Source organism: Halichoerus grypus, chromosome 5, assembly GCF_964656455.1.
Source record: "Halichoerus grypus chromosome 5, mHalGry1.hap1.1, whole genome shotgun sequence".
NCBI classification, from domain to species: Eukaryota; Metazoa; Chordata; class Mammalia; order Carnivora; family Phocidae; genus Halichoerus; species Halichoerus grypus.
In genome coordinates, this window is record NC_135716.1 from 169,807,584 (window position 1) to 169,830,760 (window position 23,177).

The 23,177-nt window shown below is 50.6% G+C and overlaps 1 protein-coding gene across 4 annotated transcripts; it reads left to right on the top strand.

The window, feature by feature from the left end:
- The first annotated feature begins 2,035 nt into the window (after positions 1 to 2,035).
- On the top strand, positions 2,036 to 22,564 carry IL22RA1 (interleukin 22 receptor subunit alpha 1). Of its 4 annotated transcripts, XM_078073633.1 has the most exons (9): positions 2,101 to 2,164; positions 5,186 to 5,216; positions 6,177 to 6,245; positions 6,348 to 6,480; positions 7,435 to 7,613; positions 9,253 to 9,428; positions 15,272 to 15,410; positions 19,466 to 19,587; positions 20,643 to 22,564. In XM_078073633.1, the coding sequence occupies exons 3-9, from the start codon at positions 6,227 to 6,229 to the stop codon at positions 21,591 to 21,593; spliced, it is 1,719 nt and encodes a 572-aa protein (XP_077929759.1). In that variant the 5' UTR covers positions 2,101 to 2,164; positions 5,186 to 5,216; positions 6,177 to 6,226; the 3' UTR covers positions 21,594 to 22,564. The 4 variants fall into 4 exon arrangements, with proteins under 4 accessions (XP_035944946.2, XP_035944948.2, XP_077929759.1 ...); XM_036089055.2 differs by lacking the exon at positions 6,177 to 6,245 and having other exon boundaries at positions 2,096 to 2,164; XM_036089053.2 differs by lacking the exons at positions 5,186 to 5,216; positions 6,177 to 6,245 and having other exon boundaries at positions 2,036 to 2,164.
- The last annotated feature ends 613 nt before the right edge of the window (positions 22,565 to 23,177 follow it).

Sequence of the window (23,177 nt, forward strand, 5' to 3'; positions counted from 1 at the left end):
CTTTTTGTTTTGTTCAGTAACCTTGCTTTTTTTAATATAAAGTAATATAGTGCTTATAAGTACTTTAGAAAATGCAGCTGAGCAAACGAAAGAAAATAAAAAACAGCTATAATTCTACTATCCTCCAGAGAGATAATTCCACTGATACATTCATATTGTAATCGTATCATTTAAGACTTTTTCTCTATGTGTGTATGTGGGTATTTTTTTTAAGATTTTATTTATTTATTTATTTATTTATTTATTTATTTATGAGAGAGAGAGCGAGAGAGAGAGAACATGCGGGGTTGGGGGAGGAGCAGAGGGAGAGGGAGAAGCAGACTCCCCGCCGAGCAGGGAGTCCCATGCAGGGCTCGATCCCAGGACCCTGGGACCACGGCCTGACACCTAACGGACTGAGCCACCCAGGCGCCTGTGTATGTATGTGTGTTTTAACCAGGCTTGTACTGTACATAACGTATGCCATACTTCCTCTCATTTCACAAAATATGGGGAATCTTTGGCCACCAAACATTTTCTCCAGCACTATTCAATTGCAAGGTTGTGCTCATCTTGCACTGGGTGGACAAACCATTATTCATTTAACCAACCCTCTATTGTTAGACATAACAATATGTCTTCCTTTTTTTTTTTTCCTATTTATTATTAAAAATGAAGTCTGAATGTTCCCACATTCTTATCGTTTTCTGAAATTACAGGAAATGACTGGCACAAGCCTTACCTTCATTCCCCCAAAGCACAGCTCAAATTTGGCTGTTTGGTCAAACAAACTTTACCAAAGACTCAAAGCTGATAGAAAGAAAACATTTACAACACAGAAAATAAAAACTTAAACGCAGATTGCAGGATTTTTTTTTTTTAAGATTTTATTTATTTGACAGAGAGAGCACAAGCAGAGGGAGAGAGAGAGAGAAGCAGGCTCCCTGCTAAGTAAGGAGCCCGATGTGGGACTCGATCCCAGGACCCTGGGATCATGACCCGGGCCGAAGGCAGATGCTTAACCCACTGAGCCACCCAGGCGTCCCCAGATTGCAGGATATTACATCCTACTACATCCAGAAGCCATAGGCTTCTCGATGCCTCTAGAGGCTGCTTAGGATCCAGTCCTCCTGCATAGTCCTCAGCCTCCTGCTGTGTGGCCGGGGCCAGACAAACCCTTCCCAGGGACACAGATCTCTGATTATGTCCACCTTAACGGGAGTCCAGGCCCCTTCAACCTCCCTGAGGCCCAGCAAGAAGGAGAAAATCATTTCCTAAATACCCATCCCAATGAACTTCACGTTAATCCCTACGGATACAGCTCTAGATGGCAGAGTAACCGCTCAGGTGAGCAGTGTGGATTCTCATTGTCCCAAACCAAAACCCCATTCATGAATTTTGCCCCCATTGCTAGCACAGCAGAGTCACTGAAGTTTGAGATCTGTTTTCTTTTCCAAACCTTTTGGAGGTCCCGGGCCCCAGAGGCTCAAGATAAGAATACCTGGGCTTCTCACTTCCAGCAGCCTCTCTAGAAGGAAAGCTATCCCCAAAGCTGTCATCCCACATGGGGAACCTGCTTTGCCATGAGGCACAAGGAGGAGCAGCAAACATCCTATATCTCCTGCCAGAACAAAGCCAGGGAGTCACAGCTTTTCCTTTGCTAACAAGGAACATTCTGGAACATATTTTCTGTGCCCCTGTCTGTTCCAGATATTGTCCTCAGGATAAATTCCTGACAAAATCACAGGGACAAAAGTCACAGGCATCTTGCAGGTTTTTGAAACACAATGTCAAATTTTTGCCCTTTTTTTTTTTTTTTGCCTCTGAGCTTCCTGATAAAGCACTGAAGAAGTCTTGGGTTGAATCAGCCACCAGACCAGATAAACAAGCTGGCCTGTCACTGTTACTGTTTTCAGCAAGTGGGGAGGGAACTCCCTTGGATCCTGCCCAGGACTTGGAATTCCGAAGCACACGGACCAGACACCTTTGCACCTGGCTCCCCGGCTCAGGCCCCACCCTCCCCTCCTTTCCCCGCCCCTGAGGCCTGGCCGAGCCGGCGCTGCGGAGGCGGCAAAGCGGCCCAGCGCTGCATCCGTGCTCAGCCCAGAGCCGAAGCCAAAAGAGGGCTCTGAGCCCGGCCCCATGAGGACGCTACTGACCATCCTGGCCGCGGGATCCCTGGCAGGTGAGTGCCCATTGCCCTGTGGTCACACTCCCCACCCCCACGCCCAGGAGGGTTGATCAGGGTTCCACACGCCCGCGTGCGCGCACACACACACACACACACGCAGCCCCAGGACGGCCAGTTTCAGTTTCTCCTCCACCAGAGCTGCCCTGGGTGACAAGTTTCCCTGGAGAATTGGGGAATACATCAGGGTATCGGGGAGGATGCAAGGGTCCCTCAGACCTGGCTTCTTCCGGAGACTCAGCTAACCTCAAGACTCAGGGATGCAGCCAGCTGTCTGAACTGGGGTACCAGATGCCCTCACCTCAGTGGGTGGAGAATTGGCTTGCGGGAGGCAGACATCCTTGGACCCCTCGAATAGTTCTGATAGTTGTACCATCCCTTCCTCTGCTTCTGGCCGGCACTGGCCCAACAAGGGGAGGGGGGAGAAGGACAGACGGACAAACCTTGAGTGCGGCCATTGTTTCTCTCCACTACCTGAGGGGGGCCTCTTCTGACCCCTCACACTAGATCTAAAAGAGCATTAATTGGGGCGCCTGGGTGGCTCGGTCAGTTAAGAGTCTGCCTTTGGCTCAGGTCATGATTCTAGGGTCCTGGGATCAAACCCCGTGTAGGGCACCCTGCTCAGCGGGGAGTCTGCTTCTCCCCTTCCTTCTGCCGCTCCCCCTGCTTGTGTCGCTCTCACTCTCTCTCTCTCTCTCAAATAATAAATAAAATCTTTAAAAATAAATAAATAAACGAGCATTAACTCTAGGAAACAAACTGAGGGTTGCTGGCGGGAAGGTGGGTGGGGGATGGGGTAACTGGGTGATGGGCATTAAGGAGGGCACTTGAAGTAATGAGCACTGGGTGTTATATGCAACGGCTGAATCACTAAATTCTGCCTCTGAAATTAATAATATAGTATATGTTAATTAAATCTAATTGAAATAAAAAATTTTTAAAAAATAACAGAGCATTTTCTGCCAGAAGGGCCAGGTCTGCTGCATTAAAAGATCTTAAAACATCAGGGCCCTTTTGAAAACAGGGCTAAAGGGCATAGCTTCCAAATCCAATAAAGTGGATTTCTTGATTTATAATTATAGAGAACTTTCAGGCAGATATGTGAGATCCCAGATTGGCTCTCTGCTCCCGAGACGTTTCATAAAATTCAGGGAACTTTCTCAGGAAGTGAACGCATAGTCCAGACTGAAGAGCGGGGAGGGATAGCCTCTGCAAGGCCCCTTCTAGCTCAAGTGCAGGATGAAGCCCATAAAGGGCTGAGGCTTCCCAGCCCCCTCTGCTGCTATCCCCTGTGTCAGCTGGTGGGATCCACAGTGTTTCCAGCTGCTTCCTGGGCCCTTCCAGTCTGTTCAACTCTGGTATCAAGCTGGGCACTCCCAACGCACTGGGCCCTTGATGAGTGAGGAAGACTCACCGCATCCCCCAAAGACTCCATTCTGGTTGGAAGTCTTAGAGGCTCTTGACCCTCACAGATGGGGACCAAGGGGAAACAACCTCAGGAGTTGTTAAGAGCCGAGAAGGTTTTCTGGACCCCAGGTCTCCTCTGCCCCAGCATTCTTAGGCTGATTCTAGAATATTTTGGATTATTTTTGTTTGTTTCCCAACTTGTTGACATAAAATTGTTTTTTTCAAGCAAATATGAAAACGTTCTTTCATAGAGGCTACCAGTCTGTCAGTTTCTAGACAACACATGTGTCCCCAGGATTTCACAATGTAGACTTTCACCCAGGAAGTGCAGAAACAAAGCAGGCTGAGGAATACATGATAGCTTTAAGGGGGGAAAGGAATGAGCAGGGCAGGAGAGGGAGAGATTTTTTTTTTTAAGATTTTATTTATTTATTAGAGAGAGAGAGAGCGCAGGGGGTGGGGGGCAGAAGGAGAAAGAGAATCCCAAGCAGATTCTGTACTGAGCACAGAGCCCAATGTAGGGCTTGATCCCAGGACCCTGAGATCATGAACTGAGCCAAAATCAAGAGTCAGATCCTTAACCGACTGAGCCACCCAGGCATCCTAAGGGAGAGATCTTGTTAGCCCTCAATGCCCCCTAAAAGAAGACTCCATCCAAGGTCCACCCACTTCATTTCTGGAAGCCAACTTCAGTTCCCTCCTGGAAAATGGTGCCAACCTCCTCCCAGCCTGGGCCCCTTACCTCCTGAGCATGTCTCAGCCCCAGCCGTCAGGCTCTCCCACCACAACTAGCCCACCAGGATACTGACCCCAACCAGCAACCTTCTCAATGCCACCCCTAACCCACCACTTAGCGGTAGTTAAGCCCAGCCCCAGATAGACCCTGGCCTTCTCTCAAATCCCACCCTCCCTCTCTCCTGCCCTAACTTTATCACCCCACCAGAAGCTACCATTCAGTTCTGACCTCAGGTGTACTCCCTCCCTCATCTTAAGACCGAGCCCTGAATCCAGGACCACTCCCTCCAGATCAGACCCCAATTCTGCCCAGACTCAAATCCAAACAAGATGTCGGCCACACCTCAGGGCTCAGTAGCATAGCCATCACATTGGCTAGAGGCAGTAAGACACGTCTCCTCTAACCCTCAAGTCCCCCAAGTCCTGTTCTGGGAGCTCCAGGAAGCCTGGAACACAAACATTTCTATAGCTGTTGGGACTGACCAACTCAGATTCAAAGAGGAATGTGGCCTTAGGTTTAACCAGTGGATGCACAGCAGGGTCGGGCTATCCAGATACTCTTCCCCATCCCCACAGGTGCTTCCTAAGCCCATGGACCCCTCTTGCAGAAATATTGTATGTGGACTTGGAGTGGGGAATAAATAACTGTCCACTTCCTTACACCGTGGGCCTGTTGGTGGTCATGGCCATGTCCGGGGTGGAGCGAGGCACACACACGTCAAAGACATATGCACACAGGGCCCCAAGGCCTTGACGCAACTGGGTCCGCGCACCTGCTTATTTCCCACCCCAGCCAACCAGGCCCTTCTGAGCATGCTCAGAGCCAGCTGCCGGCTCTGGCCGCCGTTTTCCTGCAACCCCTCTTCCTTTCCACAGACCAAGCCGGGAGGGCTGAGAGAAGAGTTTTGTAAGTAAAGGCTCCATTTGTAGTTCAAGATTGCTTCGGGGAGTGGGGCCCCTCCCTGGTCCTCTTCTTGGGGCTTCGGTCTTTGCTGCCCCCTCCCTGCCCTATGGTATTCCCCCACGACCAGTCTAGCACCACGATGAGTACTGCAGGCTCTGTCTCATACTAACCGAGACACTGAGCAGGTAAACCTCTCTGAGCCTCTGCTTCTCTTATCCCTAAAATGGGGGTCATGATAGTAACTGCCTCCTCAGGTTGTCAGGAGGGTTTAGTGAAGAGACTTAGCCTAGTGCCTGGCACTTGAAACACATTTCACAGGTGTCAGCGGCCGCTCTTGTCATTAGTCTTTGCCTTTAGGTAAGTCGAATCATCCCCACCTTAGAGATGAAAACAGGTTTCCCAGGGTCGCCCTGCCCGTATGTGGCCTCCGTCAGCAGCCCCTGCCCCGGGCAAGTCTGTGCTCTGCCTTCCTCCCGGTGCCAGGCGGGCAGGGACTGGTTCAGCTCACAAACGTCCTCTCCAGCCCTGTCTGGAATTACTGACTCTGGGAAAGTTATTCTTTGATGTTTTAGTTGAACAGCCGACGTGTAGTTGAGCGTCTTTCCGATATCCCGTGGGTGAGGATGCCCACTTCAGGTATGTCCAGAAGTGAAGGAGAGATGGTCACAAGTGTCGTCAGGGGCGTGGAATAAAGGCAGCACTCACACGCTGCCGTGGGGACGCAGGATGTATTTACATGAAAAGTCCAGAATAGGAAGATCCATAGAGCCAGAAAGCAGCTTAGTGGTTGCTTTCAGGCTGGGGGAAGGAAGGAAGGAAGGGAGAGGGACTCTTAACAGACACAGGGTTCCTTTTTAGGATGATGACAACGCTCTGGAATTAGAGAGTGGTAATGGTTTCACAACTTTGTGAATATACTCAGAAACCCCCAATTTGCACGCTTTAAAATGGTGAATTTTACAGGCTGCGAATTATAGCTCAATAACAAATTTAAAAAGAAGCGAAGGAGGACAATGATCGTTGCAGTCTCTGGTGAGTGGGTGCTGGTGCCGCCCTCCTCATCGGACGGCTCGTTGGTGGGCTGGGGCCAGGATCCTCGTGCCCATCTGCTCACCCTGCTCCCACTTCCCACAGCTCACATTGCTGAGGACACCTCGGATCTTCTTCAGCACGTAAAATTCCAGTCCAGCAACTTCGAAAACATCCTGACGTGGGACAGCAGGCTGGACAGCGCCCCAGACATTGTCTACAGCGTCGAGTATAAAAAGTAGGCTTCCCCCCACATGACCTTTTCGGACTCTGCTCTGAAACCAGCCCTTCCAAGAAAACCCCCCTCTATCATATGTCCCCACGTCCCGCCCCACACCCCACCCCCCGTCTGACGTGACACAGCCTACACCAGCCCCTGCCAGACAGAGCTTTGCTCCTTTGTGGTTTCTTTTGCAAAGGGAGGATAAAATAATGGTTAAAAGTGCAGGCTCTGGAGTCAGACTGCCCAGGCTTACCTGCCATCTCTGGCCTTTATAACCTGGGGCAATGGGGTAATCTCGCCAAGCCTCAGTTTCCCCACGCATAAAGTGAGGACAGCAAGAGTGCCTCCATCATAGGATTGTTAGGTAGATTAAACAAGATAGTCATGAGTGCTTGTGCCTGGCAGGTAATAAAATCGTTTTATTATTATCGGGGAGACTAGGTCAACGAAGAGTCGTGCCCACCCCCTCAAGCCCCTGCCCCTATTCCTGCCCGTCTCTCTTCCTACGCAGAGGAAGAGGTTGGCATGGGCTGAGGGGTCTGCAAACCTGGGTGCCATCGCTGGTCCTGCCACTTCATCCCATGGCAAGTCACTTCCCCTCTCTGAGCCTCAGTTCCCTCATCTGTAAAATAGGTATAACAGTGCCTGCCTCAAAGCCTGATGGTAACGATGGGCCCAGAATGTGAACTCGGACTGGCTAGGTTCAAGTCCTGGCTCCCCAAATGCATGCTCCAAACACCTGCCCAAATTTTACCTCTTTAAGCCTCAGCTTCCTTATTCGAAAAGGAAGGAGAACCATGTCTGAACCTCACGGGATCATTGTGAGGACTAACAGATCAGCCACTAAGGGGCCTGGGACACAGAATGTGCTAAGTAAATATTAGGTATCGTTATCATTATTAATAAACCACAGGCCCAGTGCCAGGCTCAATCATTCAAGGTGTGCTCTGGCCCCTCCCATGCCTACAGGTACGGAGAGAGAGAGTGGCTGGCGAAGGAGGGCTGCCAGCGGATCACCCGGAAATCCTGCAACCTGACCATGGAGACGGGCAACTTCATGGAGTTCTATTACGCCCGTGTAACTGCCCTCAGCGCGGGAGGCCGGTCAGCCACCAAGATGACCGACCGGTTCAGCTCACTGCAACACAGTGAGTGGGCGCCCCTCACTGCAGGGGAGGGGCGGGGGGAGGCCCGGAAGGGCAGGGGGCAGTTCGAGATGAGGCTTTCAGGGAAGGTCGCCCCAACTAGAGAGCATCCCGTGCGCAGCTGGTCTTTCTCCAGCTCCATCCCGGCCTCCCGAGGTCAGTTCACCTTCCTCTGGCTTCTCGACTCCAGCCAAGGGCTCCTAACTCAGTGACCTACTCCAGCCCTGACTCTTCCAATCCTCAGTCTTGGTCTGGGCTTCCACATCACCTCCTAAGGGGGAGTCCCCACTCTCGGCCCCAGCGACCTCATTTCACGATGTCACCATCTGCTACTCTCTGTCACGGTCAACTGTTCATTGTCTTCATAGCTCCTATCACCATCCACAGTGAGGGCATCTGCCGGCCTGTATCCCACCTGCCTCCGAGCGGGGGCGTGGAATCCCGCATTCTCGGTCCCTCGCGTAGGGCCTGGCATGGAGGAGATGCCCACTACGTAACTGATGAATGAATGAATATGAGTTGCCAAACTCCCCACACAAGCTGAGTAGGTGGTGATATTCACTAATGGACTTCACAGCCACGTGGTTTTCCAAGAAAAGAAAAAATAAAATTAAATGAGTTATTTTTTTTCTTGGTTTATTCAATTAATACATATTTATCATAGAAAACCTGGAAAATATAGAAATGCACAAAGAAAAATAAAAGAAGTCCAAAATAACCTGAACACTTAAACATAACCATATTTACTAGCAACTGTCTCTACTCTTTTGTGACCTGGTTGGCTGGTTGCTTTTCATATAATGCCCTCAGGAACATTTGCCCACATCATTAAGTACTTTTCCACAGCATGACATTTCACGGCTGCAAAATGATCTGTTCTATGGAGGTAGTCTTAATTTACTTCCCCAATTCCCTTTTTGAGGACTTTTAACTCAGTTTTTCAATTTTATAAACAAAACCGAAGTGAACATTCTTCTAGCTCCGGTGTTTTCAATTCGGAGGTCAGTGGACCCTTGAGGGATTTTTATAAACTTGCTTCAGGGGAAGTAGGGCTCATGAATCCCCGAAATTGAGTGCAAAATTTTTGTATATGTACATTTTGGGGGAGAGAAGATCCGTAGCATTCATCAAATTCCTAAAAGGGTCTGTAAACCAGTAAAGGTTATTCGGTTATTCAGAAAATCACATCTGGAGAGAGATTGAAGTCTCAGACCTGGCCTTTGAGGCCATATCAATAATTTGGGGCACCTCGAACATTACTTAGTTTATATAGCTGAACCCTCAGTCCCCAAAGCTGTCATTGCCAATAGACCAAGGAAAAGGGAGCTCTGGGCAGACTCAAGGTGGGGATTGTGGAGGCAGGGACAAGGACACCGTTAATCTAGGAGGCCAGTGCCCCTCTCCCTGGGTTCTGCCCACTCACCCTTGGGCACCCCTTTGCCAGCCTTAAACCCAAACACCGGTTGCTTGAAGCACTTTTCTCTTTTCACCTGTTTGTTTAGCTGTTGTTTTCAGAAGCATAGCTGGGGTTGGGTGGGAGGAGAGGGGAGGCAGTCAGTCATGTCCCCTGGTCCGGGGCAACCTCAAACACTGCTGGCTGATTCTAGTCTTTTCTTTTTGCTTTTCTCTCTCCCTTTCCCAGCTACCATCAAACCACCCGATGTGACCTGTATCCCCAAGGTGAGATCCATCCAGATGATCGTCCATCCCACCTCCACGCCTATCCGCGCAGGGGATGGCCACCGGCTTACCCTGGAGGACGTCTTCTCTGACCTATTCTACCGCTTAGAGCTCCAGGTCAACCACACCTACCAAATGGTAAATATATGTGCCTCCCTGGTCCTTCCCTGCCTGGGAAACTCATTTCCCTGTCGATTAGATCTGCATTGCTTCAAGTAGAAAGGAGATGTTTTATGTAAATTAGCATTTTCCAAAACACAGCCCTCCCTCTTGTAGATCACACAGACAAGAGCCTACTAAAGTCTCTGACAAGTCCTGCAAAGCCAAGACTCCAGTTTCAATTTATTGAATACGACTTCTCTCAAATTTCTTGACCAGAGAGACTCCTTTTATTTTGCATAATTTTTTTTAAAAGATTTTATTTACTTGACAGAGACAGAGATAGCAAGAGCAGGAATACAAGCAGGGGGAGTGGGAGAGGGAGAAGCAGGCTTCCCACGGTGCAGGGAGCCCGATGCGGGGCTCGATCCCAGGACCCTGGGATCATGACCTGAGCCGAAGGCAGACTGAGCCACCCAGGTGCCCCATTATTTTGCATAATTTTTTAACTTTATTTTTTTTGCCTAATACCTTATAATATCCTGGAGAGCAACCTCTACTAACATCTTCAGATGTCCACTTTGGAAAATGCTGAAATCTATTTCTACTGCTACAGTTCTTTTTGCTGGGTCTTCACCATTTGCAGGAACTGGGTACAGGCGGTGTCTTAAGATCACTAACAATGAAAGGTGGAAGGCAAGGGCATAAATGGCCAAATGTTATACAAGGTATTTCTTTTGTATGCAGGAAATATGTGTTTTCTCCCTAGCCTATGCCACAGTCCGCAATTCCATTGAATGACTATTCCCACACCCAAGATGTTTATAATCTAGTGGATGGGAAAGGAGCTAAAACAAGAATTCAAATAGCTATAGATAGAGGAAAATAAGGTATTGTGTGGCGTGGAGTAGGGGCAGGGAGGTGGGAGGGGAGATGGCAGCTCAGAGTTCTGGAGAAACTTCCAGATCAGAAAACGTTCTGGTGCTAATACCAACTTCTGTGGCATGTCAAGTAATACAGGCCTATGACATCATTTATTCCTTACCATAACCCTGTGCGGTGGGGGCTACCATATCCGTCTTCTGAATGAGAAAACGGAGGCTCAGAGAGGTTAAGGCACTAACTCAAGATTGTTCAGCAAATGATAGCATAGTCAAGATTCAGATCCGGCTCTGTTCACAGCCCACATTTTTCGCTCCCTGGCCTAGACTGCCCCACCATGATCAGAGAGAGAAGCAGGAAAACTTAAAACCTTCCTGGAAAGCACAAAACTGCCCAGGATGGGCGCCTGGGTGGCTCAGTCGTTAAGCGTCTGCCTTCGGCTCAGGCCATGATCCCAGCGTCCTGGGATCGAGTCCCACATCGGGCTCCCTGCTCCGCGGGAAGCCTGCTTCTCCCTCTCCCACTCCCCCTGCTTGTGTTCCTGCTCTCACTATGTCTCTCTCTGTCAAATAAATAAAATTAAAAAAAAAAAAAAAACTGCCCAGGATGGAGACAGGCAGACCAGTTTCTCATGCAGAACAGTTTCTCAAAACATGGCCCCAAACCAGTGGCATCAGAATCTCGTGCAGTATTTATTTAAAATGCAGGTGCCTGGGCCTTCTTCCGATCTACTCAATGCAGTTCTTAAGTGGCATCTCTAGGGTCTGAGTGTTTAGTCCGCAACCGGAGTGCTTCTTACCCACCCTGACGTTTGAGACCCGCTGACGTAGGGGAGGCGAGGGAGGGAAGCCTGGGCGGACAGGCTGGGAGGTAGAGGTCTGGGGTGGTGGACAGAGGAAGGTCTATTTATCTCTGTAGTCAGGGGAGCAATTAGAAATTACTGAGCAGGGCAAGTCCCTTTCACACTATCTATTAGTAAATATTTGGGCTTTAGTGAATATCTTATTTACAAGTTAATTCAGTTTGTGGTCAGAGAACACACTCTGCATGATTGCAGTTCTACATTTATGGCACAGCATATGGCCCATCTTGGTGAGTGTTCCACGTGCACTGAAAAGATGTGTGTCTTACAGTTGTTTGGCGGAGCGCTCTATAAATATCCATTCGATAAAGGTGGCTAATGGTGTGACTCAGATCTTCTATATCTTTCCTGATTTGGGAAAGAGCTATCGTTCTTTTCATTGCTGAGAGTATTAAAATCTCCAACTAGGACTGTGGATTTGTCTCTTTTCCCCTCTAATTCTTTGCAGATTTGCTTCATGCCTTTTGAAACTCTGTTCTCAAACACATACACATTTCTAACTATTACAGCCTCCTGATCAATTGACCCTTTTATCATTATGAAATGTTTTTTTTTCTCTAGTATTATTCTTTGTATTGAAGTCTACTTCACATGTTATTCATAGAGTCACTCCAGCCTTCTCACACTTACAGTCTGCCTGGTATGTCTTTTTTTATTTTTAAGACTATATTTATTTATTTATTTGAGAGAGAGTGCACGCACGTGAGAGGGAGAGAGCACAAGCGGGGGTGTGCGGGGCAGAGGGAGAGGGAGAAGCAGACTCCCTGCTGAGCAGGGCACCAACGGACAGATGTGGGGCTCAATCCCAGGACCCTGAGATCATGACCTGAGCCGAAGGCAGACGCTTAACCAACTGAGCCACCCAGGCATCCCTGCCTGGCATATCTCCTTACCTCCATTTATTGTCACTCTAATTGTGTCTTATATTTAAAGTGCATCTCTTGAAGACAGCATTCTGACATCTCTGCCCTTTTTTAAAAAAAAAAGATTTTATTTATTTATTTGACAGAGAGAGACACGGCGAGAGAGGGAACACAAGCAGGGGAAGTGGGAGAGGGAGAAGCAGGCTTCCCGCTGAGCAGGGAGCCCGATGCGGGCTCGATCCCAGGACCCCAGGACCATGACCTGAGCCGAAGGCAGACGCTTAACGACTGAGTCACGCAGGCCCCCATCTCTGCCCTTTTTTTGAGATATAATTCACATACCATAAAATCCTCCCTTTTAAAGTGTAGAGCTCCATGGTTTTTAGTACATGCAAAAAGTTGTGTGACCATCACCGCTATTCTCCTTATGCTATTAATCTGCTTTCAAGTTCTCTGACTCTTCTCTCAACTCCAATCTGCTACTAAGACCATTCAAGTGGGATTTTTATTTCAGATATTATATTTTTCAGTTCTAAAGTTTCCAATTTTCCTGGTTTCTACATCCTAGTGAGATTTCCTAGTCGTTCATTATGAGCACATTTTCTTCTGCTTCCTTGAGCATATTTATACTAGCTGCTTGAAAATCATTGTCTGGGGGTGCCTGAGTGGCTCGGTCAGTTAAGCAGTTAAGCCTCTGCCTTCAGTCAGGTCATGATCTCAGGGTCCCAGGATCAAGCCCCTCATCGGGCTCCCTGCTGAGCTCCCTGCTTCTCCCTACCCCTCTGTTGCTCCCTCTGCCGCTCCCCCTGCTTCTGCTCTCTTAATCTCACTCTCTCTCAATAAATAAATAAATAAAACCTTAAAAAGAGAGAGAGAAAAATCATTGTCTGCTAATTCCAGTACTTTGGTCATCTTAGAGTAGGCCGCCATTGATTGTCTTTTCTCCTGAATATGGATCACGTTTTTTCTTACTTTGCATGTCTAACAATTTTGGAATGTATCCTAGATGTTGCGAATAGTATAGTGGAGGGAATCTGGATTCTGTTCTATTACTCCAAAGAGTTTTATTTTGTTTCGTTTTGTTTTGTTTTGTTTTGTTTTGTTTTGTTTTGTTTTAGCAGACAGGTAATTTGGCTGAACTTCAAACTCCAAAATCTCAGTCCCATTCTTTCACCTTTACCTGGGCTGCTTGGAGTTTGCCCTACTCGCTTCAGGGGCCAGGCAGGGATTTGGGCCAAGTTTATACTCAGAACTTGGGCCTCCGTCTCTGTGGATCTCTCCTATCTGCCATCTCTCCCCTCACTTTCTAGCTGTTAGGATTGCCCAGAACTCTGTCTCCTTATTATTCATACCAGTAAGATTACAAGGTTTCTATTTAGGTTTAAACCATCAAACAAGGTGAAAGCCTGCTTTTAAGCTAAAAGACCTTTTAAAAGATGAGAAATTCACCCAGTGAATTTCCCTGCTTCCTTTCTCCAGTATCTGCCTGTTTTTGCTTGCTCTCCAATGCCGACAGGTGGTTTGGCCAGAGTTTATAGTTGTTGCTTTAGGGAGGGTTGGTCCAAAGAAGCTATAAATTGCTGGGAGCAAAAAGAAGAGAGACCAAATGTGAAAATGAAAGAGAGATCAGGGTAGAAAGTTAGGGCCTACTGCAATGTTAGGGGCTGGAAATCACTGGGCCTGAAGCAGGCCAGAGGCAGTAAAACATCTGGGGAAGGAGGAATCTTGGGACCTGGCAACTCTGCTGGACTTGTGTCACACGATCTTTAATGTGTGCACCTTCAACTGTATGAGTTACACAAAACAATAAGTTGCAAAATCTGTTTATATACTCCTTCACCCACTTACACCCCTCCTCGAAAAATAAAAATAACCCTAAACTCTGGCTTCCATGTTCCTGGAAAGGGGAAGACGTAGCTGAAATGCAAAGAACTAAAGAAGAAAATTCTTAGTTTTTGAACACCCAAGAACACAGCTTCTGGCCCTTTAAAGGAAGGTTTGTGGATCATTTAAGGCCAATTAGAAACAAGGGATATGAGAGGGGCTTTGTCAAAAATGGCTTCAAGCTCTGGGTCTTGAATCCTGGAACAAGAAAGACACTATGAACAGAGCTAGGGAATCACACACAGGTGCAGGTTTAGGGTTTGGGAGGGAGCGGGACCCAGACTTCTAGAAGAGATCAGCACGTTTGGACATGCTGAGTTAGACATGCCCACGAGGTGCCACCCAACACTGAGCTGGAAGTGCACATCCAACTTGACAGCTCTTGCTAAGTTTGGGAGTTTTCTACCCATTGGTGATCTCAGGAGCCATGGGTCCAGATAAGATCACTCAGTGAGAGAGTAAGTGGAGAGAGAAAAAACTGGATGAAGAGCAAATCTTGCAGAACAACAGAATTGAGGCCCTGAGACCAATGAGAAGTAGGATGAGAACCAGATGGTGGAACAAGGCAGCCAAAGGAGGAGTTCAAGGTCAAGAGGTTAGAGACACACCAGAAGGCGAGAGTTTAAAAAGGAGCTCCAGCAGAAGGATCAGCAACTGCAAAGGAGCAAGGTCTTGCTTCAGCGGGCAAGATGTGGTAGGAAGAGCAGGTATTCGGCATTGCTGGAGCCCAAAGTGCCAGGTGGTCCATAGAGAGAGGTAAGTGGACAGGGAGGCAGGGACTGGGGTTTTATCCATGATATGGGCCGAGCCATCAAAAGATTTAAATAGGGGAGCATTGGAATTATACTGATCTTTTAGAAATATCACTTGGGCACCAGGATGAATATGGAGGTGGACAGGGACAAAACCAGAGACAAATGACCAATAAGGAAGCCACTGCAGGGGTCCATGCTCAAGGTGTTGAGGCCCAGTTAAGGCAGAAGCGATGAGGAAGGCCAGAGAGGGATGGATAGTCAAGGGTTTTTGATGTTAGATAAAGAAGGAGGAGGAGGAAAAAAACTAGAAGGAGGGATAATGATGATGTTGGTGGTGATGGTGGTAGTGATGGTGATGATGGTGGTGATGGTGGTGCTGGGGGGAAGGTGTTGGGTAGTGACGGCGGTGATGGTGGGGAAGGTGCTAGTGTGGTAGCGATGGTGATGGTGCTGGAGGTGATGGTGGTGATGGCGCAGAGGGTAGGGGAACAGGAACAGAGCATTATGGACTGACCCACCAGTTTTTGGTTTGGGTAGCTGGTGGCACCATTGTACTGAGTGTTGCGACCCATGCTTGGGCTCCATGTGGCGACTGGTGCCTAAGAGGAGTCACTCTGGGTTCTTTGTCAAATTCAGCACCTTGGAGGGAAGCAGAGAGACTACGAGTTCACTGGCCTGACCCCTGACACAGAGTTCCTTGGGACCATCATGATTTTTGTTCCAACCTGGTCCAAAGAGAGCGCCCCCTACGTGTGCCGAGTGAAGACGCTGCCAGGTAAATTCAGCGGAAACCAGAGGGAGGCGGGACTCCTGAATTCAAATTTCGGCTCTGTGCTCTCTTCCCTGTAACCGAGGTGAGGTTTGGCGGTGCTCACACAACTGCAGGATTATTAGTGTTACCGAAGTCGTCTTAGTTAATCCATCACTGAGTTAGCGGATGGGTTATCATTAAACACGTTTAATCCCCCCCTCCAGCCTGCTGGGTTTCCTCTCCCTGGCCAGCTTCCTGTGTACCCTAGCAAAGCAAATTCGCTTTATTAACCCAGGGGAGATATCCTGGGAAATAATCTGCAGAAGGGAAAGCAGAGAAGATAAAAGTTTCCCTCAATATGTTCCAAAGTGAAAGAATAGTAGCAGTGATGAGAACTAGCATTTCTTTTTGTGTTTTTTTTTAAGATTTTATTTATTTATTTGAGAGAGAGGGAGAGAGAGAGAGCACAGAAGGAGAGGGAGAAGCAGACTTGCCACCTAACAGAGAGCCCGACGTGGGGCTCGATCCCAGGACCCTGAGATCATGATCCGAGCCTAAGGCAGGCACTTAACTGACAGAGGCACCCAGGCGCCCCGAGAACTAGCATTTCTGCAGTCCTAACCAGGGACCAGGCACCACAAAGCACAATCCTCATGAGCCATCTACAAGACAGGTGCGATTATCACTTTGTTTTACTGAGGGAACTGAGATTCAGGGTGGTTAAGTAACTTGCACAAGGGCATGCAGGTGGCGAAGGATAGAACTAGGCTGAATTCAGGAGCCCATGTTCTCAACACGGCGCTATTATAGAAATCGTTTTGAGTCAGCGGCCCAGGGAGATGGCGCCCCATGCTCCCTTTCTCTAGCACACTGAAACTCGACTCTCATGTTAAGCATCATGATATTTTTATTAGTGTTCATGTTCACAGAGATAGAAATGTTGTAATGCTCAGAGCTGCAAGTTTAGAAGATGAAAGTGATGGTAGTGGGTCGGATGGATTTGGAAAAAAGAGTCTCCTCCTTAGTCATCAGCTTCAGAGTAATGATGTCAGTAGGTGATTTCTGTTTTGATGAACAGAGGCAAGGTGGCCGCTAGAGGCTGGGCCCGAGGGTAAACTGCACCTCGGTAGAATCATCATCGCATAGGTTCTGGTCCTCGGTGTTGTCCAGAAAGTCAACTCACCAGTCGCCCCAAGAACCCACAAGAGACTGATTTCTCCAGCCGAGTCCCAGTGCATTAATTTTCAGGGGAAGAAGTGCCTGGTAGAGCAGCATGCCCTTCCTGGGGACAGCGCCCCTGGGGAGACCAGAATAGAACTTGGCGAGAGCAGAACTGGAAAAGGAATCCGGCTTTATAGACACCACGCTGGGAGCCTGTATATGATTTGTGACCCTCTCCCCTGGATGGGCTAGACAGATCTCGCCCATTGCTGGCCCCGTCGCCCCACACCCCTGCTTTCTGACAACATGCAGACCACTCTACCCTTATCCTTTTGTTGGCTTGTCCTTATGTGATCTAGCTCATGATGTGATACCTTTTTTTCCCTAAGACTGTAGCTGCTTTTACATAATCACACTTCTTATTGGCTAGTTCTTGCTGACATATAGAAGACACATCATCCTTAAAAATAAAGTATATGAATAACAATTCCTACCGTTTAGTAAGTACTCCATTGCTACACACTGTGTTAAATGCTCTACATATATTATCCCATTGAATTTTTATTTTTATTTTTTTAAGATTTTATTATTTATTTGAGAGAGAGAGGGATAGAGCACAAGCAGGGGGAGCAGCAGAGAGAGAGGGAGAAGCAGGCTCCCCGCTGAGCAGGGAGCCCGATGCAGGACTCGATCCCAGGATCCTGGGATCATGACCTGAGCCGAAGGCAGACGCTTAACCGACTGAGCCACCCAGGCGCACCCCATTGAATTTTGATAACAACCTTGCAGGTTGGGTAGCTTCAGCCACATCTTACAGAGGAGGAACTCTGGCTCAGAGAGGCTAAAGAGCTCACCAGTCACCACATAGCTGGTCAGTGAACCTAGTTAGTTCATCTGATCTTGAAGCCAGCGCCTTGCAATTTGGTTTACAGCTGGGCCTCTCGATTGCACATTTATTCCTCTTATTTCCATTTCAGAGCGATAGATCCTGCCCTTGACCCCATAGCCTGTGGTCTGTTCTTATCCCCAGAGTCCAGAATTCCCCCTTTACCTCTCAGGATGTCCGGGAGGGTCACAGAGCAACATCCCAGTATCTTGATATTGGAAAGGACTCTCACCCCATTTCCAATTTTTACAGATAAGGAAGCTAAGGCGTCTTTGTGCAGTGCCTGTGAGGAGAGCTTTGTAGGTGTACATGACAAGCCTGTTTCCCACTGAGTAGCTGTGTGACCTTGGTCAAGGCACTTAGCCTCTCTGACACTCAGCTTCATTTTTCCTGAGAAGGGAGCATCTCTGGCCCTCTCTGTTTGGTGCGATATCAGAGGTAAAGCACGCCACACAGGGCAAACAGTAGGAGCTTAATAACTGCTGGCTACTGTTCTCAGTACGGAGTAGCCCAGAGACGGTCGTGCAGCAGAGAGAAGGCTTCTCAGCGTGCTGGCGGCTGAGGCAGACCTCTAACACCCCACGTTCCAGGGTGGTTTCCATTACTTCCTCCTGCCTTCCCATGCGTGAAATGGCACATGGGAATGTTCCAAGCCCCCATCCTACCCCGCCAGAGGAGCGGTGGTGTTCCCCCACCAGTAGGCATTCTGGTCCTGTCTTCTCCCTGGAGCAGCAACGGAACTATCACGTGACGGGGGACAGGGCATCACTGAAGTGGGAAGCTGACCCAGGGAGGCCCAAGCCTCACGGGCTGGAAGTGGAGGCTCCAGAGATTCCCGGGGTTCACAGCAATTGCCAGGGTCCCTGGCAGCCAGCGATCAGCACCCCACGCTGAAGCCACCTGGGGGAATGGAAGGAGGGTGGCCTGGAGAGTCAAAACCCCTGGAGAACACAAATCGCCAGTTTTAGCAAAAATCCCAACTACGGCTTCCTTAACCCACCCCCCCCCCCGCCCCCAGTCCCACTGGGGCTGGTGACAGGAAGTGTGTCATGCCAAGAACTGGCTGCGCCCATCCCGAGGGTGCGGGACCACAGGGAGAAGGCTCCACACTAAAGCCCTTAGTCGTCCTTCTGCTTCCCCTTTAGAAAGGGTGGTGCCACACAAGCTTCATCCCAAGCAAGGTCTTCCTAACACCCAGCCTGTTACCTTTGTAGGGGGGCAGGCCCCTCCCATTGCCACCTCCCTCCCTCTGCCTCCGCCCAGAGCCCCCTGCCAGGGAGGGCCAGAGAGGCCTGTTTAGAAGGCTCTGCTCTGGCCTTGCTCTGGCCACGGCCTTCCCCACAAGATGAAGAAGAGTCTGTAGGTCCAAATGCACAGGTCCCCCTACAGCCTGTGACCTCCCTTCTAGCCCACACTCTGGGTACCTGGGACCCTGAAATTCCCTGTACAAATGCCCTGAGCCTGTGTCCAGTCTAACGGATCTGTTCCCTGCATCCTTTCTCCAGAGAGGAGATCCTCTGTTGATGCGCAGAGCCTCAGCCCTAAGGGTGGCCAGTAGGCAGCTATGTGTTGAGGGGCATGGATGAACTTGACCGTGCGGGCTGGGGAGTCCACATGCATGTGCACGGTGGGCAGAGAGGGATGGAGCTGCGGTGGGCCAGGGGACCGTGGCAGGCTCTCCCTGCCCCTCCACATTTCAGCATGAGACCCCAAGGAGTCCAAGAATTCAAAACTCAAACCTGGCCTTCCAGGTTGTGATGAAAAGTATATTTGTCAGGACGGGAACATACAACGTATGTTACTGAGTGTAGGAATATGATTTATAAATCCTGGAAATTTAGCCGTCTAGTATGCGGCCCTCTACTTGTGCTCCTGACCCAGCCCCGCCCATGCTGGGGGCAGGAGAGGCCTTCCCAAGCCCGGCCCGAGAGGGCAAGGAGGAAAAGCACCCAGCCCACAGCATCCACACGGGATTGGGCCCAGACCAGATCCCGGCCTCAGTCTCCCTGCTCTGGCCCCTGTGCTCCCCCAGATCGGATGTGGACATACTCCTTCTCAGGCGCCTTCCTGTTCTCCATGGGCTTCCTCGTCGCCGGGCTCTGCTACCTGAGCTACAGATACGTCACCAAGCCGCCTCCGCCTCCCAACTCCCTGGTGAGCAGTTGCACCTGGGGCAGGAGAGAGAGGTCGGGGGGGGGGGGAAGAACCCCAGAGCAGCAGGGGATATGGGCCCAGGGACCCCTGGCTCTTCCTGAAGGGCAGGGATAAGCACACAGTGCAGAAAATTAGGCCTCGTCTCTCCTCTCCAACCTAAAGTCTACAAAGACATGGCCCAGCAGGGTGTATCGGAGAAGGGTAGGTGACCGGAATAGTGGGCTTGGAATAGAAACCCACGCAACTTGAAAGCATCCATGTCCAGGCAGGTAACATAGGACCTGAGAGCACAGGCCTCTGCGAGGGGCCGAGGAGGGGTGGGCACTATGGGGAGCCCTGGGGCTCACGCCCTGTCGATATGGGCAGCCAAGTACTGCCGCCTGGGAACGCGGGCCAGTGTTGCCAGGTCCTCTAAGCCCTGTATAAACCTCCCAAGTCCCACTGGCGGCCCCAGTATGGCGGCCAGCCCTGGCTCAGCGCTAAAGTAGCAGGGTCTGCTGCTACAGAGGCCCGATCTGACCGGTCTGGGGCTCTAGGAGCTGGCTCTTGTTTACTGTGTGAGGGACAGGGGGGTCTGAGGGTATTTAGCTCAATGTCAAAGCCCGCATGAACCATTTCCTATAAAACTCTCCCAGCTTCCCCTTATCCCCTATCCTTTCACACCTGGCCCCCTCCATCGGGCTCTTAAGGGTCCGTGAGTGAGGAGCAGTGTGGGCCACCACCTCAAGAGTGTAGCCCAAGGCAACCTCCAACCTGAGTCATCTACTTCCTGGATTATCTACCTTCTAGAGAAGCCACAGGCTAAATCTCTCTCCTGGGGATAACCCAGACTTTAGAAGTGGCTCTCACCTAAAGGGCTGGGAGCCCTGTCCCTTCAGGGAGGCCCAGGACTTAGAGGAATCTCTGGAAAGCCAAGGGGATGTGCATTTTGAAAAGTCCCCTAAGTGGTCTTCCCCCTCCCCTCCACCTCCCCATGGAGGACCCCAACCATCCATGGCCCCCTCAGGGAGCTTAGAACGTGCTCTAACGGGTGGACTGTTGCTGTCCCTGCACAGAATGTCCAGCGAGTACTGACCTTCCAGCCTCTGAGGTTCATCCAGGAGCACGTGCTGATCCCTGTCTTTGACCTGAGCAGCCCCAGCAGTCTGGCCCATCCCGTCCAGTACTCCCAAGTCAGGGTCTCCGGGCCCAGGGAGCCCCCGGAAGCCCCACCACCGCACAGCCTGTCTGACATCGCCTATCTCGGGCAGCCAGACATCTCCATCCTCCGGCCATCTGGAGTGCCACCTCACCAGACGCTCTCCCCACTGTCCTACGCACCCCAGGCTGCCCCCGAAGTCAGGCGCCCCTCCTATGCACCTCAAGTAACCCCCGAAGCTAAACCTCCATCCTACACTGCACAGGCCATGTCTGAGGTCCAGCCTTCCTCCTATACCCCTCAGACCACTCCAGACTGCTGGCCTTCCTATGGGACCTGTGGGGAAGGCTCTGGCAGAGACTCCCCACCTGTGACACTCTCCAGTCCCAAACACCTCAGGACTAAAGGTCAGCTCCAGAAAAAGGCACCAGCTGGAACTTATATCCCAGATGGCCTTTCTCTGCAAGGGGTGACCTCCTTGGATATGGAGGACCCCCAAGAAGCAAATTTCTTCCAGCAGCATCTGGGAGTTCACACGGACAGAGTACCTGACCCCAGTGTGCTACACAGAGGGGAACCAGGGACACCATCGTACCTAAAGGGTCAGCTCCCCCTCCTCTCTTCTGTCCAGATCGAGGGCCACCCGGTATCCCTCCCTTTGCACACTCCTTCCCTCTCATGTTCCCCCACAGACCAGGAACCAAGTCCCTGGGGCCTGTTGGAGTCCCTCGTGTGTCCCAGGGACGAGGGTCCCATGTCTGAGATGGAGGCCCTGAGCCCAGCCTCTCAGGCCTCAGACCTGGAGCAGCCCACAGAACTGGACTCTCTCTTCAGAGGCCTGGCCCTGACCGTGCAGTGGGAGGCCTGAGCAGAGAACAGGGCAAGCCTGGGGCTTCCTCCTCGTCCCCACCCAAGCTCACATCGTTGGCCATCGCTCCCACACCCAACCTTGCTGCATGTTCTGCAGCCCCGCCTCGGGGGAGTCCCCTTGAAAGAACCAAAGGGAAGAGGGACCGGGGGCCCCTGCCACGGCTGAGCTATGGTTGGAGCAAAACGGCATGATGAGGACTCCAGCCAGAGGAGTTCCGGGTGTGCATCATGTGCAAATGAGCTCTGCGGGGCAGGAGGGGACAGTCAAGTGCCGGGAGTTAATGCAGGGAGACTTCACGGAATCCAGCTCCCCCAGCTTCTGAGATGCTGGACACAAAGTTCTCCACCCCACTCTTGGCCAGTTTCATGATCTAGTTCGACAGAGAGTGAGGTCTCTACCTCCTCTGTGGTTCCTGTATCCTGAAAAATGGAGCCTGGAAAGGACGCCTCACAGCAGCCTGGGCCAAACCAGAACAACCTGCACTTCTGCCAAGGCCAGAGGTAGCACGAAGGCAAGACTCCAGAGAGGGGTGCGGCCTGGGGCTCAGGTCCACCCAAGCCGCTGTCGGAAATCACACCATCTCAACTTCTCTCCTCTGCTAGAGGCTTGACCGCAGGTGAAACGCAGGTCCTCCCATGAGGGAGAACACACAAGCCTTTTCTGCCGGCAGAAGCTGCAGACCCTCTCCTGAGAGCGGGGTTCCTAAGGAACGGGGGTCCATGTGGCCCACAAGAAAGAGCACGCACTTCACAACTTTGAAAACTCAGCCTTGGGCTCAGCTCATCTGGGTTCAAATTTCTGCCTTACCACTTACCAGCTGTATGACTTCAAGCAAATGAATCACTGCTCAAAACCTCAGTTTCTTCATCTGTAAAATGGGGATCATAACACGGACTCCACGGGGTTGTGGTGAGGATGACATGAATAATGTCTATAAAGTACTTAATAGTGCCTGGCACATGGGCAGTGCCCAATCAATGGTAGCTACGTCCTGTTGTGATTTTTTTGTAATCGGGCTGCACAGTGAGTGACCCACTCCCCCAGTTCAGGGTGGCTTCACATGGGGCGTTTTCTCATGGGCTCGAATTATCCTGATTTTCTCAGAATTGCTCTAGGCCAGGCCAGAGGGGCTGGACTACCTGGGGGAGGTGGAGGGATGACAGGGCCTTCTGGAAACAGGGTCCAAAGACAAATGGAGCCTTGTCCCTGAGGTTGCAGAGGGAGGTTGTTTGGGAGTGCGGTGGCATTCCCAGAAGATCTCCTCCCCCACACCTCAGCAGAACCAGTGCGGAGCTCGGTGCTCGGTGCTCACAGTGCTTGGTGCTTGGTGCTCACTCGCTTGCCCTTCTGCCCCTGGGGCCGCTGCTCCGTAAGGAAATGGCTCCTTGCTCGTGCTTGTAGCGTGCTGGCCCGTCCTTTGTATCATTCGCCTCTCAGGTGACCCTAGGATGAGATAACCAAGGTCCAGAGAGGAGAAGGCACCCAGCTCGGGGCCCCCCACTGAAGCCGGGACACGGCTGGGGCTCAAACCCAGCATCTCTGTCCTCATCATGAGGAGGAGCTTCCCACACTGGTGTGGAT

What these genes read in the sequence shown, in the direction of transcription:
- IL22RA1 (XM_036089053.2), top strand. Translation starts at nt 2,122, where the DNA reads ATGAGGACGCTACTGACCATCCTGGCCGCGGGATCCCTGGCAG. An exon ending in TACAGCGTCGAGTATAAAAA is followed by an intron (nt 6,481 to 7,434) that starts GTAGGCTTCCCC and finishes CCATGCCTACAG; the next exon opens with GTACGGAGAGAGAGAGTGGC. An exon ending in CTCCGCCTCCCAACTCCCTG is followed by an intron (nt 19,588 to 20,642) that starts GTGAGCAGTTGC and finishes GTCCCTGCACAG; the next exon opens with AATGTCCAGCGAGTACTGAC.